The sequence below is a fragment of the Molothrus aeneus genome, chromosome 3 (genome assembly GCF_037042795.1).
Source record: "Molothrus aeneus isolate 106 chromosome 3, BPBGC_Maene_1.0, whole genome shotgun sequence".
NCBI classification, from domain to species: Eukaryota; Metazoa; Chordata; class Aves; order Passeriformes; family Icteridae; genus Molothrus; species Molothrus aeneus.
The window spans coordinates 86,474,356-86,488,809 of NC_089648.1; the positions used below are offsets into that span (position 1 = coordinate 86,474,356).

General features: G+C 37.4%; 1 protein-coding gene across 1 annotated transcript in view; it reads left to right on the forward strand.

The window, feature by feature from the left end:
- Positions 1-14,454, forward strand: part of AGPAT5 (1-acylglycerol-3-phosphate O-acyltransferase 5) — a 54,512-nt gene that overhangs the window by 25,941 nt on the left and 14,117 nt on the right. The window contains exons 5-6 of the mRNA XM_066547296.1: positions 2,082-2,172; positions 10,752-10,913. Coding sequence (XP_066403393.1) covers positions 2,082-2,172; positions 10,752-10,913 — 253 coding nt within the window. The remainder of the gene's footprint in view (positions 1-2,081; positions 2,173-10,751; positions 10,914-14,454) is intronic.

Consider the following 14,454-nt stretch of genomic DNA (forward strand, 5'->3'; position numbering starts at 1 on the left):
AGGACTGCAGTAAGTAGATACTGTTCCCTGTTGTGCAACCAGCTTTTGGGGGTGATTATGTGCTTTGAAGACCGGTAACAATGTTGCCTGCTTGTAAATGCTGAGCTGTGTACCAAGACTGGTATTCCTGTCCTGTGTGCTTCATTTCCTATGCTCTATAACCTGTTACCATCTCTGTATTACCCTTTAGAGCTGAGCAATGCAGTCTTTAATGGGGGTGGAACTGGAACAGCTCATCTTGAAGTACCATTTTAAGCATCCAAATTACAAGTTTTGCACATAAGCACATATATGAAAAGACAGAAAAATGCATCTGGATTTGAATGTTATGTCCTAAAGTTTTACTTAGTCACTTAAATATTTCAACATTATACTTCTTATATGAAATGTATAGATGACTGGGGGAAGTGCAGACTACATCTGGGTCTAAGGATTCCTGTACTTGTCCCTATACTTATGCTACAGTTATATATGAAAAAGTAAGCACCTTGACTCTTAAACCCATTTTCTTTTGTTCCCTCACCACCAGATCTATGCACATCTTGCATTTCTGTGGGTCCTTGAACATTCTTGGACTTCACCTGCCTCTGCAGTCTGCCAGTTTCCCCCAAACATACTGTACAGTCTTTCTCCTAACTCTCTTTACTGACACTGGTTTTGCTATTTTTGATGTTCGTTTCCTTTTTTCTTCCCCTGTCAGGTTCTAGGCTATGTACTCAGCTCTCCTTTTTCTTGATCTCCAGCTGGCTTCTCTGGTTGGCACATTTCCTAGATTTCTTCCCACCTCTGCATTTTAGTGCACCTTTCAACCTTCCTCACTGTGGGGTGATTCTGGAGAGGTCATTTGCTGGGGCCTGTCTTTTGGCATTCAGCCCTTTCTGTAGCTGTTCCACAATCATTAAGTGCAAATACCAGCACACACTGATATTTTGTGGGCCAGAAGCACAAAGTTGCATTCCTATGTGTCTCTTTCTGAGTTTTTATTTAACTTTGCATCTTAATGTGATGTGTACTCCAATTCTCAAAGTCTCTGTCTAATCACTGATAATATTCCTTGGACTGTTTTGTAAATCCATTATCTTATTTTCTTTCAAATGTGTCTTGAGACTGCTTTCTTCAAAGTTAATAAATTAAGTATTTACAGTAGGCATTTTACTATGAATGTGTTGTGTTTAACTCCATAGCAGTTATCATTCGTGACCATAGTTGCTTCTGCAGATGAGCCCCCACTATGGAATTTTCACTGTTTAAGTGATGTTTTGCATCAGCTTTGTTTGTAGGAGATTATGCATCACACACACACACACACAAAGCCCGAAACCCCTCTGTTCTGTTTCAAAAGAAAATGGAAAATTGTCAAATTTGACTCCTCCTATTTGGATACATAACTTTACAGTCAGATATGCAGATACCTGGGCAACCTTTGCCTTTGTAGTCATTTGAGAACCCATAGATTTGGTGCTGAAAGACAAGCAAATTAATTTACTGGGGAAATCTAACCTTGCAGACATTCATGCTTAAAGGAATGTGACTTTAAAGTTCAAATTACGCTAAACTATGAGTTTGAGTTCCTAATATATTTAATATCCAATTCAGAGAGAGACATAAAAGGCACAAAAGATCTATCATTTCAATTTATAATATTTCTAATAAAGAATAAATTATTGTATATTTCAGTATAAGGAAAGACTAGAGGCAAGATCACTATTAAAAAAAAATTGGTCACTTTGTGATTTATTTGTCTGTCTTTTCAAAATCTCTTAAAACTGATATTCTTGTTGATATCAGCTGCTCCTGAATTGATGACTTCTGTTGACACATGCTGTCTCCCTTCCTAAATCACATGGAGTATATTCTATGGTGTATTTTCAAAGGAAATTATTATGAACCTTGAGCAGTAAGTTTCTTAGAGCTAAGAAATTTTAGCTCAAGTATTCTGATTTTCTTTTGATCCTTACAATACTCAATGGTGTGAGCTAAATACAATATGGACCTATAAAGTGTTGATAATTTCTGTAAAAGCAGTCAGTTTACATTCATCATAAGAACTTGTCTGTTTTGTTTCTTTTTTAATTCCACAGATGTATTTAGTGATTTTTCCAGAGGGGACTCGTTACAATCCAGAAATACCAAAAGTCATTGTGGATAGTCAATCATTTGCTGAAAAGGAAGGTAAGCAAAAAAAATTTTGAAAGAATTCTTTTGTTACTGTGCTAACATATATTATATAAGATTGTTACATAATATGAAGATCATCTCACCTTAACTGGACTTTTAAACCTGCTTCGTATTTAAAGCTTTAGAATAGTATAAACTACTGTTTTGCTTTCAGAATAAGATTAAGGTAGTTCATATACAGACATTTCACACATTTTACAATGTACAATAGTAACAGTACTCCAGAAGGCTCGCTGCAGTTTCTACCTATAGCTGTGTATTTACTTATCTTCTTGCTCCTTAAGGTTGTAGGAATTGCCTACACTGAATCAGGGCACTGGTCCATCCAAGTTGATATTGTAGTTCCAATTACAGTTGTTAGTCAATATAAAAAATATTTTGCATAAAGCTTGTTGTGCTTTAAAAGAAAGAGTCTTCCATCATTTCACTTTTAAGTAGTGTTAGTACTCCTATGGCATTTTGGTTTTCTTCCTCTCTCACCTTCCAGTCTCACTGTTCCATGGTTGAACTTTATTCTGGAGTTGCTTTGATTGTTGGCATTGTCTCTATAACACAGATGGAATTACTTCATCTTCAGAAAGGCTTGCAGAAAATCCAAGAGTCCCAAGATTTTTCATACTTTCTCACATTGTATGCACGTAAACTTTAAATCCAACACTTCAGTGAGCATGTTTCCTGATTTTGTTTTTTCCTGTTGACCAAAAGTGAAATAATTCACTCTAAAAGTAAACAAAGAATAACAAATAGGTCTGGTAAATTCATCTCTGTGACACACTGAAATGAATTCACAAGTCTGTGAATCAGCCTGTTGAGATAATCAAGCTATTAAGTATTGTTAGCTCTTGTCCAAAAGGATATATGCTTTTCTTCTCCTTGGGAAGAATGGAATTTGTTTGCGTGTATGAGCAGGAGAGCTGAAGTCATAATGTATTTGTTCATCGCTTCAGTTTCCTGTCGGAAATGAAAGTCAAATGTTTCATTTAGGTTGGTGGTTCCTTGAGAGTTCAGAGGGAGGGGGTTGTTTGATAGTTTTTTTTTTCCTCACCTTCTTCTTCAGGGAAAAGGCTCTTACTGTTTTACTATTATTTTATTTCACCTTTTAATTATATCTCTGCAGTCTGCAAAACAGTAAAACACTGCTTTTGTGCTTTCATAGCACCTGTTTGTTTCTTGTAATGGTTTTCTCTCCAGTACTGGTCTGTTTTTATTTTGCAACAATTACTCCTTTTAAAAACTCTCACAACAAATAATTATTAAGCAAGAAGTATCTCCAATTCTGTTGCAGAATCCTCTTGATCTCCTTCTCCCCACTGCTAAATTATTTTGTTGTTGGCCTCTGTCCCACTTTTTAGGTGGGGAGGATGGGAGGCAGTCTATGCTCCCCTGGGGCCCTGCTCACCTGCATGTCCACACAGATACAGATGCTCAGGGGAACTGGTGCATCCCTCCCCTCGTGCAGGTGTGTTGAGAAGCAGGGGCCAACACTGAGAGCAGAACCAGGCTGTTCTGAGGGCTGAGCCTCGAGCACGTGCCAGTCCAGGGCACATCCCAGTACACTGGGAGCTGTGGGGATGGGGAGCTCCACGCGGCTGCTGGCAGGATGTGATCCCAGCTCCCCAGGGTCCCACCCTGCTGCTGTGCAGTGCTGCTGGCCCTGACCTGGGGCTTGCCCTGAGCAGCCCCGGTGTCCCCGCGGTGCCAGCTGGGTGCTGGGGCTGCAGCATGGGAGCCACCATGGCCACGGGCAGGCTGAGCCACGGCCGCCTCCCCAGGAGCGCTGTTCCGGGAACTGCTGAGCTCCAGCAAACACACCTTGCCATGCTTGTCCGAGAGATCCCAGGGACTTCTCACTTCCTACAGTTGTAGGAAGGGTAGTAACACACAGCAGTTCTGCCAGCCAGAGGAATGAGGAGGACATACTGTAACTTACAGTTTAAATAAAATTGCATGTGATTCTTTGTGGGGATATAATGTAGTCTAATAATTTAGTCTTGTCATCTTAGTATATTTGTTACAGAGCATGGTGCTTCACTGTGGGCCTTACCAACACATAGGGGAATTTGTTTCCTTTTTTTTTATTTTGAAATGATTTTTTTCCCTACATTTTTGCTCAATTTTATGTTGACAAAATACTGCAAGTCTAATATTGGGAAAAGTGGTTTAATTAAGAAAAATTAAACTAGAAACCAATGTTAGAATCAGAGCTATTACCCCCAAAGATAACAAAGCTATTCCTAGAGCACAAGCATAACTCAATTTTTATGATGCTGTCTGAAATACTGGTTTTGACATTAGTGTGTTTATGTGTTTTAGTAGTTTTGCAGAGAGGAAGTATAAAAAGGCTTTTGTGGGATTTTACTTTTACTCTCTGTGAGCTGCATCCTCTTCTAGAGAAGATTCATTGGTTTAGGCAGAATTCTTGGGCTGAACTTAGTTACCTGCTCTTAGTGGGACCAGTTGATGAGCTGCATCTCATATGTTGATGTTCTTTTTAAGTTTTGCATACAGTTACTGGCTCTTTACAGTTGATCCTAGGACCAGTTTGACAAAATGAAATTTAAAATTAATTTTACAATGAAGTATTGTGACATACCTGATTTCAACTATTGTGTGTTCACTCCTTGATATGAATATTTAAATAAATCTTAACTGTCTGTGAATAGGATGGAAGGATATCAAGCAGCAAAAAAATTAAAACCCTAAGCCCTTGAAAGAGAGGCAGCATTTAAAAATACCAATAATAATTCATGTTACAGTTTATTTTACCATAGGGCTTGAGTTCTACACAAAATCTCAATTTCTAGCAAGAAAAGATGGTTTTCTTCTTTATGAAACAAGCAAATCAAACACACAGGGTGGGTCCATTGTAAGCTCTGTACAGTAAATTGAATTCAAGTCAGAATTAGCAACAGAAAGTTGGTTACTTCCAGGAATACTGATTTTGTGGTGATGAACTGAGAATGTTGTCATCTAAGGGCAATGCTAGTGCCTCCAAAAACTGAAGGATTACTCACATCTTTTACAAGTGGCAGAAGATTCCCTCAGATCAGCTTCTTACCTGGGATAAAAGGTAAACTCAAAATATGTTTGTTTGGTTGTATTGGGAAAGAAACTTGTTGACATTTGAAAATGAAAGCAAAAGTCTCTAAAACTAAGTTGTTTGGTTATTTGTAGTAGGGTTAATGCAGGAGTTAATCATAGAACAAGTTGAATTTTGTAAAGTTAAGATAATTAATCCAGTATTTATATTTTTTGACGAAAATAATAATATTTACTGGAATTTTACAGCTACAACAAGCTACATAAGCCATGTGTTGCCACAATATCAGATGTAGATGTGTGTTAGGTTTTCTCACTTCTGGTGGAGGCTTCCAAGCTAAGGGGCATGTGTGCCATGTAACTGGATTTGAGCCTGATACACTTCATTGTCCTCTCCTGGCACAAAGTAGGTGCCTGGGTGAGATGACTCCAGGAATTGCTACCAGGATGGGCACTCCTTCCATGTTTCAGTATGGTTAGTGACTCCCACGTTTCTAATGGTACATATTGCAACATTCCCCTAATCAAATATTTCTTCCTCTGCTCTCTCAAAGAACTAAGAATATGATAGCATGGGTTTTGCCCCTTGTCTTCTGAGCTTTTGCATTCCAATTTCCAGTATTTAAGTATATAGACAGTAGTCAAGTTTGCTTTTGTTTTCCACTGTGTGGGAGTGGTCAGCCAACATGGTTCCTTACCAGTCTTCAAAGTCTGATGCAGTCACTCACCTTACATACTGGTGATGCCTTTCAGGCTCTGTTCCATGGGTTTAGAAATCTTAAAAGTGCAGGACTTCTTCCCCACTAGTCAGTGAGCTTGAGTTGCTGAGTCCAGTCTTAATATATAGGTGGGACTCATATTTTCATAGGGATTTAACTAAGTTGGTCATAATAATAGAAGTGGTAATTTTTATTGGGTCTATTTAATTCAAACTGTAAATCATTTAAGCCTGGGTCTTTTTAATGATATTGGACTATAGAGAAAAATGTTTATAAACCCTGTGATACACATGATGGTTATTTTTTTTGTGAACTTCTGGTATAAAATTTATTTCATTTGTATGTAGCCAAAATATCTATGTGTGGATTTCTTATCATTTTGTAGTAGTCAGTCATAGAATCACAGAATATGCTGTGTTGGAAGTTACCTATCAGGATCATTGGGTCTGAATCGTGGCCCCGCACAGAATATCCCAAACACCACAAATTTCTTTGGTTTAGTAGAATATTAATTCTATCAAGATGTTAACATATGGCATTTTAAAAATTTGAAAATAAATAGAAATAATCCAAAGCCCTCCTACTCCTAATATTACCAACTCTGAAAAGTCAAAGCCAAAGGGATGAGAAGCTTCTTAAATTTAACTTGGCTTGTTTTTGCTGAATGAAGACAAAACAATCTTCCCTGGTGAAAGGCGTTTTTGGAATTTTGTATTAATGTTCAGTTTCTTACAAAGGTCATTTCATCAAGCAAATATTTAAGGTATGCATTTATTATCTTCTTTGGTTTTATGCAGAAAAGTTGCTAATGTAAATATTTTTTAATGCTAAGCTTAGCTTGACAAATATGCTTTCTGCTAAGATGTTTGTGTGTGCAGGATATGCTTATCTCAAAATTATTTACAAGTCATGTAAAAAAGAGGTGTTTCAATGGAGCGAATTGAAAATGTTTCCCTTCTAGATCTTGGCATTAATTTTCAATTGTATTCTAAGGCAATTCAAAGTGTTCAGTATCCTTAAAAGTTATTTGGAATTGTCTCTAAAGAAAATAGCTTTTGGTGGTATTTATTCTACACTTTCATGAAAGCAAGCTTGGTCTAAAAGTGCTCAGTGAGATGTGGACAAAGAATATAGTTTTAAAAAAGAGTAGGTTATGGACCTTGAGTAGCATTTGAGACCAAGCATTAGAATGAAGTAAGGATCTGTGTTGTTAAAAGCCATCCTTAGGAAATTAAGATAGGAAAACAAGAAGCTACATTGTATTTCTGTAAGTACCCATCTTGGAAGAAAGTGTACCAATGTGTGGTGTCTCCCATGTCTTGCTGTGGGCTGGTCATGCTCTTCCCGTGGAGATTAGTTGCATTTCCTGTATGCTTTTGTACATGGTAACAGAAAAGCAATTTTACTAGTGCATGCAGTTTTTTATACTGCTATCATCTGAGTCCTGTTTCTGTAAGTTGATGGAATACTAGCATACAAATGGATGAGCTCTCCCACCATTTGTTATTTTTTAAGTCTAATTATTGACTCTGGTTTCAATATAATATATAGTATAGTATAGTTTCAATATAATATATAGTAAAGCTTTGAATCACTGGAGGCGTTCCAGAAAGCTGGTGGGAGCTCAAGAGCTGGGTGAGTACTTGGGACACTGCACATAACTGCAGAGCTGCAGTTTTTCTGTCTAATTAGTAATTCAGTCTCATCTCTTCACTGCACACACATTCACATGGAAAAGGAAAGATCTAATTGTTCTTGAAATCAATTCATTGCTTTTCACCCTGGTTTTAGTTTTTGTGTACGTGAAAGTTGAGTTTCAATACATGGTTTCATGGGGAGGGGAGAGAGGTGTGGAGACCTCAAACTAATTCTGACATGACATCCACTTTCAGTGAGTAATTAACTTTTGTTGATGAAATGTGGTAATGCTGATGTAATACACATAGAGTATTCTTAAATTAGAGCTGAGGATTCTTCCTGTTTACTTTTTCAAATGTGGTGTGTACACATCAAGGGTAGAAATATAACTAACAAAGTCCAACTCTGAAAATGTGGATGGCCTGCCTGTACTGAACAGCTCTTTGAGTTTCTGGCCTGGATCAAGAGGATGGCAATCTTCTACACAGAGTTGTACTTAGCTGCTATTATATGTTACTTCACCCTGATGAAGTTGGATAAATGATGTTTTGTTTGGTGTCTTTTTGTTATTTTGTGTTTAGATGAAAAAAATCAGTTCTATAGATGTTAATGATTAGGGCCTTTGTACTTGTCAAAGTAATTATTTTATTTCATTCAGTTTTCTTGCAGACTTTCTGATGGAATTCTGCATCTTACAATAATGTAGTAAATGGATGATTTTTGAAGTATCACTCCTCATCATATTTCTTCAGATTTTCTTCTTTTTTTTAATGTCTATCATTCAAAAGTTAGAAGAGCAAAGCTATGGCTTTTTAAGGTAGAACATTCCAATATTACTAGTATCTAGTTCATTTTCTTTGGCATTTAAAATAAAATCTCATGACCTTAAATACTTTGACAGAGGGTCCTAACTGTATTGCACAACATTAAAAACAGTTTAAGCACAGTGTGTTTTGTGAATTGGATGCAGGCAGCTTGCCAAGGTAACTATACTGTAACTACTTGGTTTTAAATTCTGTTATGTTGATTTTAGCAAAGATCATAAGTAATTGCAAGAATATGTGATAATGTTTTTATAGAACAGATTCTTTTAAAGGATGTGCTGAGCTGGTGTTGCTGCATATTTATCATGCACTGTAGTGTTTCTGAATAATGGATTATGAACTTTATTGATTTAGATACATACTCATATTGTACTTAAACTCTCAAGAGCTCACTGAGAGCATGTGGAATAGGAGTGGCTCATTTGCACTTCACAGATTGTCACTGACTATCTTCATCATCAGAACTGGACATGGATTAAAAAAAAATTAGCAGTTAATAGCCATAGATACCTAACTTAATAATTTGTCTAGATGATTCAGTTCTCACAATTTTCCTTTTTTCTTCCTCACAGTAATAGTTTGGTGAAGGGGAAGATGAGTTGGGCAGGAAAGGAATGACAGTGTTTTTAGAATATGTTTGGGAATTTCGCTCAGCAAGAGTTGTGTAGAGTGTCATGTCCACACTAATATCATTGCTGACACAGCACAAGAATATTCAGTGCTTCATTTACAGAGTAAACATTTTGAAACATAACATAATTAGCTGTTTGATGTAACAGTTCACAAGCTAAGAAAACACTACCACTATGTTATGCTTCAAAATATTTACATGATCCATATAACATTTTGCATAGACAGTTATCACTGTTGCCGGTAAGGCATGGAACAATGGCTTCAGAAGGAGTGCTGATAAAAAGTCTTTTATCTTTGCATTCAGACAAGGAGATTCTTAGCAAATATTAAAAAATCAAGATAGTGACTTATATTGAAATTTTCTACTCTTAAGAATGTTAAGATTGGTGTAGAAATGAGCATTATCTCACAATGTTCACTAGATACTTTCATAATGTTAGATCAAAGTATGTTTTACCCAGCAAGGGAGTTCAGTACAAAATCAGGACATAATATAGAATGTTTTGAATTGATTTAGCAAGCAGAAAGGTATCAAAAGCAATAACACAATACTTTGGTTTAGAAAAATTTCCTGTTCACCCACCAGGAACCAGTAGATTCACCAATGGATGGTAAGCCAATGAAAAATAGGCTAGAAATGAAAAGCCATGATTTTATTCTGATACTTCTCTTTGAGAAAGATACACATAGAAAAATACTGAAAATTTTTACATAGCATGCTTTTTTTTTTTCTAGAATCCCTTTCAAGTAAATGTGGAAGAGCTATGTTCAGGTGAAGAAATGGTTTTGGGTTTGGGCTTATTTGCTTGCTGGTTTTAATTTTGAAAGTCATTGTATATTAAAATTCTGGAAAAAGAACCAGGTTTATACTCTTGAGCCCAATGTGTTTTAATGTTCTTAAGTATGCTCTAAGTGGAAGTGGTCAACTGAAGTAAACATGGATATGAAATACTGTTGTTAAGATGTGTGGTGTGATGTTAAACCTGATATTCTTGTGTCCTTGACATACCAATCTCTGTGGCTTGGCCTGGAAAAGTTAAAAGTTGATTTCTGTCACTCAGAGTTTGTCAGTAGCCAAGTCAATTGTAACAGATTGTTTGCAGAGAAGCACAAAAGATTTCCTCCTTGGTTTTGGTTCTCAGTGCTGTATTTTGCCCCACTGCTGCTAAGATTCTGCTGGGATAGTGAGTAAGTTAGGACTCAGTATGTTCACAAAATTGCTCTGTCCTTGGGAAGTAAAATGCTGGATGAGCATTAGGTGTGCTTAAAATTCTCTGTGATTATCTGTGAAATCTTTTTCTGATACAGAATTTCAGGAGGTGGTGCTATGTGTGTTTAGTATTTCTCAGATAATTTGCTCTTTTTTTCCACCTCAGCTGGACACACATAAACAGTAAAGAGAAGTGCCGTGTCATCACTCATGAGCCACATTGAAACCATCACTACTTCTAGTGAGGAGTTGTAAAAAAGGGCCCTCTTACTGAGCAGCTTTCCTATTGTTAATGTCCTTTAGGATTTCTATTTCATCTTCTACATATGTTCAGTAGAGCATAAGCAGTGAGTACACATGCACACTCTCTCAACTGAGAATTGAGATTGAAAATAAACCTCTTGTGATTTTGAATGGAGATGCTGACATTCCTTGGTGTGATGTTCCTTTTGTGGATATAGTCCAGATTAATTTCAAACACTGTAGTTATTTTTTATTTTTTCCCTCTAGGACTTGCTATATTAAAGCATGTGCTGACTCCACGGGTGAAGGCGACTCATGTAGCCATTGACTCCATGAAAGAATATCTGGATGCAGTGTATGATGTGACTGTGGCTTATGAAGGTACTGTGGACCACAAAGGGCAAAGAAAACTGGCACCATCTATGACAGGTGAGTTGAGGCTTATGAGACATGCTGTAGCTGTTGTATGCTTGTTTGTATACAGAACCAACTTCGTGCTTTGAAATGCTCTGAACATAATCTCCACAGCACTTCAGCCATCCTATAGCCCCCTGGTAGGGCATTGTGTTAATCACTGGGCTTTTACAGGAGCTACCTTTGACACCTTTGCCCTCTGCTTCCCTATTCCAATTCTAAATACAAATGCCCTTTGCTGTCAAAGGGAACTTGGAGACATAGACAGTAGATTCCATTTACCTTCATGTTTCTTCTAGCACTGGGATTTGGCATCATCTTAAATTCTCTCTCGTTTCCTCTGCTGTGCTACATATGTGTACATGTACACATGTACATCTAATTGCTGAAGTGCACATATTTTAAAGGTAAAATGTGCAGCAGTAGTATTCTATCAACTTGCTGCACACAGCCAATAATCTTACAAACACTCAACAGCATTTTATGCAAGTGGGCTTCACTTGCTTTAGTACTTTAAACTACCTACCTTTAAGGACCTTAAGAAAATCAGATTGGTTTTACATTCCTTGAGTATTCTAACCAGAAAACATGTTATGGAGTTTCTGCTGGGGAAAACTTGGGGACAGAGAACTTCAGGGTTTGCTGTTTATTATGCTTGGTGGTGGACTGATAATTTATTCCTAAGTAAATAATTTGCCTGCACTGTTACTGGAGTGCCAGATATCATCTTTCTTTCCGTTTGTAGTTGCTGTGTTACTCAGCTGTATCTGTGCCTGACTGTCTGTTGCTGGTTGGCTCAAAGTGGCACTTTAGAGTCTTTTGCACTACCAATACCAAGTGGGGAAAAAACAGCTACAGTAGTTCCACAGAGCTCTCCAGAGTTTTGGCTGAGGGATCGGTGTAGACTGAGGGACCTGCAGGGAACTTATCTAACTCTCTGCTCCTCAGCTCACCCAGTGTCACTGGGACTTGTTCCTTCTGCTGCTAAAAATAGTTTGTAGTGCAGCTGTTTCCATATCACTTCATTAGCAGGTGTAACTTCTTGTGTCACATGCACTGCTTCCCAGGTGCTAGTTGATTAGAAGTTCTGCAGTTGTCTATTTTTACATTTTCACTCTGTTTAAAATTCTTCAGGATAGGTGAGAAACAAAACTGTCAACATTGTATTTTACTGTCATGTCTTAGGATGGTTTTATTTTATGTACATCTTGTTCCTAATGAGCATTTTTAATATCAAAAGTTCTTTTTATTATTTACAGTTTTTTGGTTTTTTTAAATGCCTTCTGACCCTTTTGTTGTACCTTTGGAGACTGAGCAGCCCCCTTCTTGTCCCATCACCCAACCTTAAGACCCCCTTCAAAACAAATAGGATTGTTTCTCCTTCCCTGCAGCATATCTTGTTTCATGACTTAATTACTAGGCAGTTTCAGCCATTCTCATGCTGAACTTCTCACTGCCTAATGGTTAATTAAACTATTAAAATGTCATTACCTAATGATAAGATGGCAAATGTTCAAATTCCTTACAAGACCTCTTCACCTATTGAACCTTATGGTTTGCATGAAGCATGATATAATTATGGAAAGGGAACCAACAAGCTGAATTTCCCTGGTGTCAAGCAGGAATCGGATGCTTTGGGGTGGCCACTCCACATCCAGCCTTTTGGAGCCTCCATGGCAGCAGTCCAGGCATATCTTTCAGCCAGGCTTACTGTTAGGGCTGGGGTAATTAGTGGCTCAGCCTTGGGGTAAAAATAAGGCAGTAATACAGAATGAAGTGCAGCCAACCAGCTGTTACCCCTTACAGAGCAGATAAATGATAGATCCATGATAGATCAACATCACATTCCATGCTATTGTGGCAGTCACCTGTATTTCATATAATATAAATTATGTAGATTAAGAACACTTTATGAATTACAAGGTGGAAAATAGTTGTCATTCTTTTGGGCTCTCCAGACAGAGAGTGACAGAAAAACAATTTCTGTTGTAAGAGATCAAGATCATTTCACCATTCGTTATGCAGAAGTCCAGCGACTGGTCTGTCAGGAACATAACAAGAAATGAATTAGGCATACTTATGCATGTGACATTTTTTAGCATTATTTCGCTTTCACAGTGCTAAATTGAGTTATGCACACATGAAAAGGACATCCTATTTCATATGAACATTTCATATTTGTGTCAGGGCTGGTTGAGAATTTTGTTTTCCATTCTCATCGGAATAAAGTGGCAGTGCAATCCTGGTAATTTTTAAAAGATAAGGTTGACATGTCTTTTTCAATCCAGCATCACTGATGGAAATTTATTGCATGGAAAACAAACTTCTGATAAACACAACTTTACTTGAGGACTTTATTTCCCATACTATGACATTTCCCATGTGAATGAAATCTGAATTCCACACAGATACAGTATTTCTTGAAATGCATTTTGCTTTCAGTTCTACAAATCTCAATTCCTCAGAAGAGCCTGTGCCATTTTAGGAAAAACCCATACTTACCTGGGACATCATCAGCTCTTGGCTGTTGTGTTCAGTAGTAAACAAAACTGATTAAGAAGAACCTTTTAGTGACTTTAGTGTGAGGAGTACTAGCACACTTTGTCTGAGAAATTGTTGGCAAAATGTGAACAGGAAAAAATATGAAGAAAGGGTGAATTGCTTTTTAAATTTTGTAGTATGCAACTTTTCATCTAAGTAGTCTTTCTTAGCAAAATTCAATTTTTGAATTTTTTTTTTAAGTCCAGCAATTTTAAATCTACTGTTGACTTGCTCAATAGGATTAAAACACAGCATAGTATGGGTTTCACCATAAGAGCAGTGAATGCCAAACATACCTGATATAACATGGTGCCATTTTAGAGCAGGCAAATCGTTGTAGTATATACTTCCAAATGTGTTGAGCTTTTTGTCACTACTTATGCATGTTAATATTTTTTTGGCACTTTTCAGTGGCAAGTTTGTTTTAGAAGACATCAGATTTGATTAGTCCTTGACAGTGACTAAGACTGGATTAGCTTTACACAGGGATGTTGCTTTCTGCTGTTGCTTCACATCCAGCTGTAACCAATGGATGATTTTTTTTTTCCTACCATTTGTTCATTCCCTTTATTACAAGTTTGGATCTTGGTACATTTCCGGTGCAAGTTTATCTGGCACATGGCAGCCTTTCCAAAGAACAGCAATTTCCCACAGATTTCTCCCCTCTCTCTACTCCTGAAGATGGCTTGTCCAGATCATTAATGCCAGAACGCCATGGTCCTGCCTGGGGAGGACCAGGCTGCTAGGCACTATTTATTTGTGGTCATTAGAATAAGATGCTAATAATCATGTGGGCACTGCAGCACAGCTGAAGGACATCCTAGGTTTAGAAGGGAAAAGGAGAACAAGAAACTTTTGAATTTGTTGATACTGTTTTACTACACTGTCATCAAGTGAAAAGCAGAAATAAGTTTGGGAAGAAAGGATGAGAATGTGGTGTTCCCCCCTTCTGAATAAATGTGCTAAACGTTCACATCTAGCTTTGTCTGGTGTTAAAAGGCAGGTCTCGTGGGAC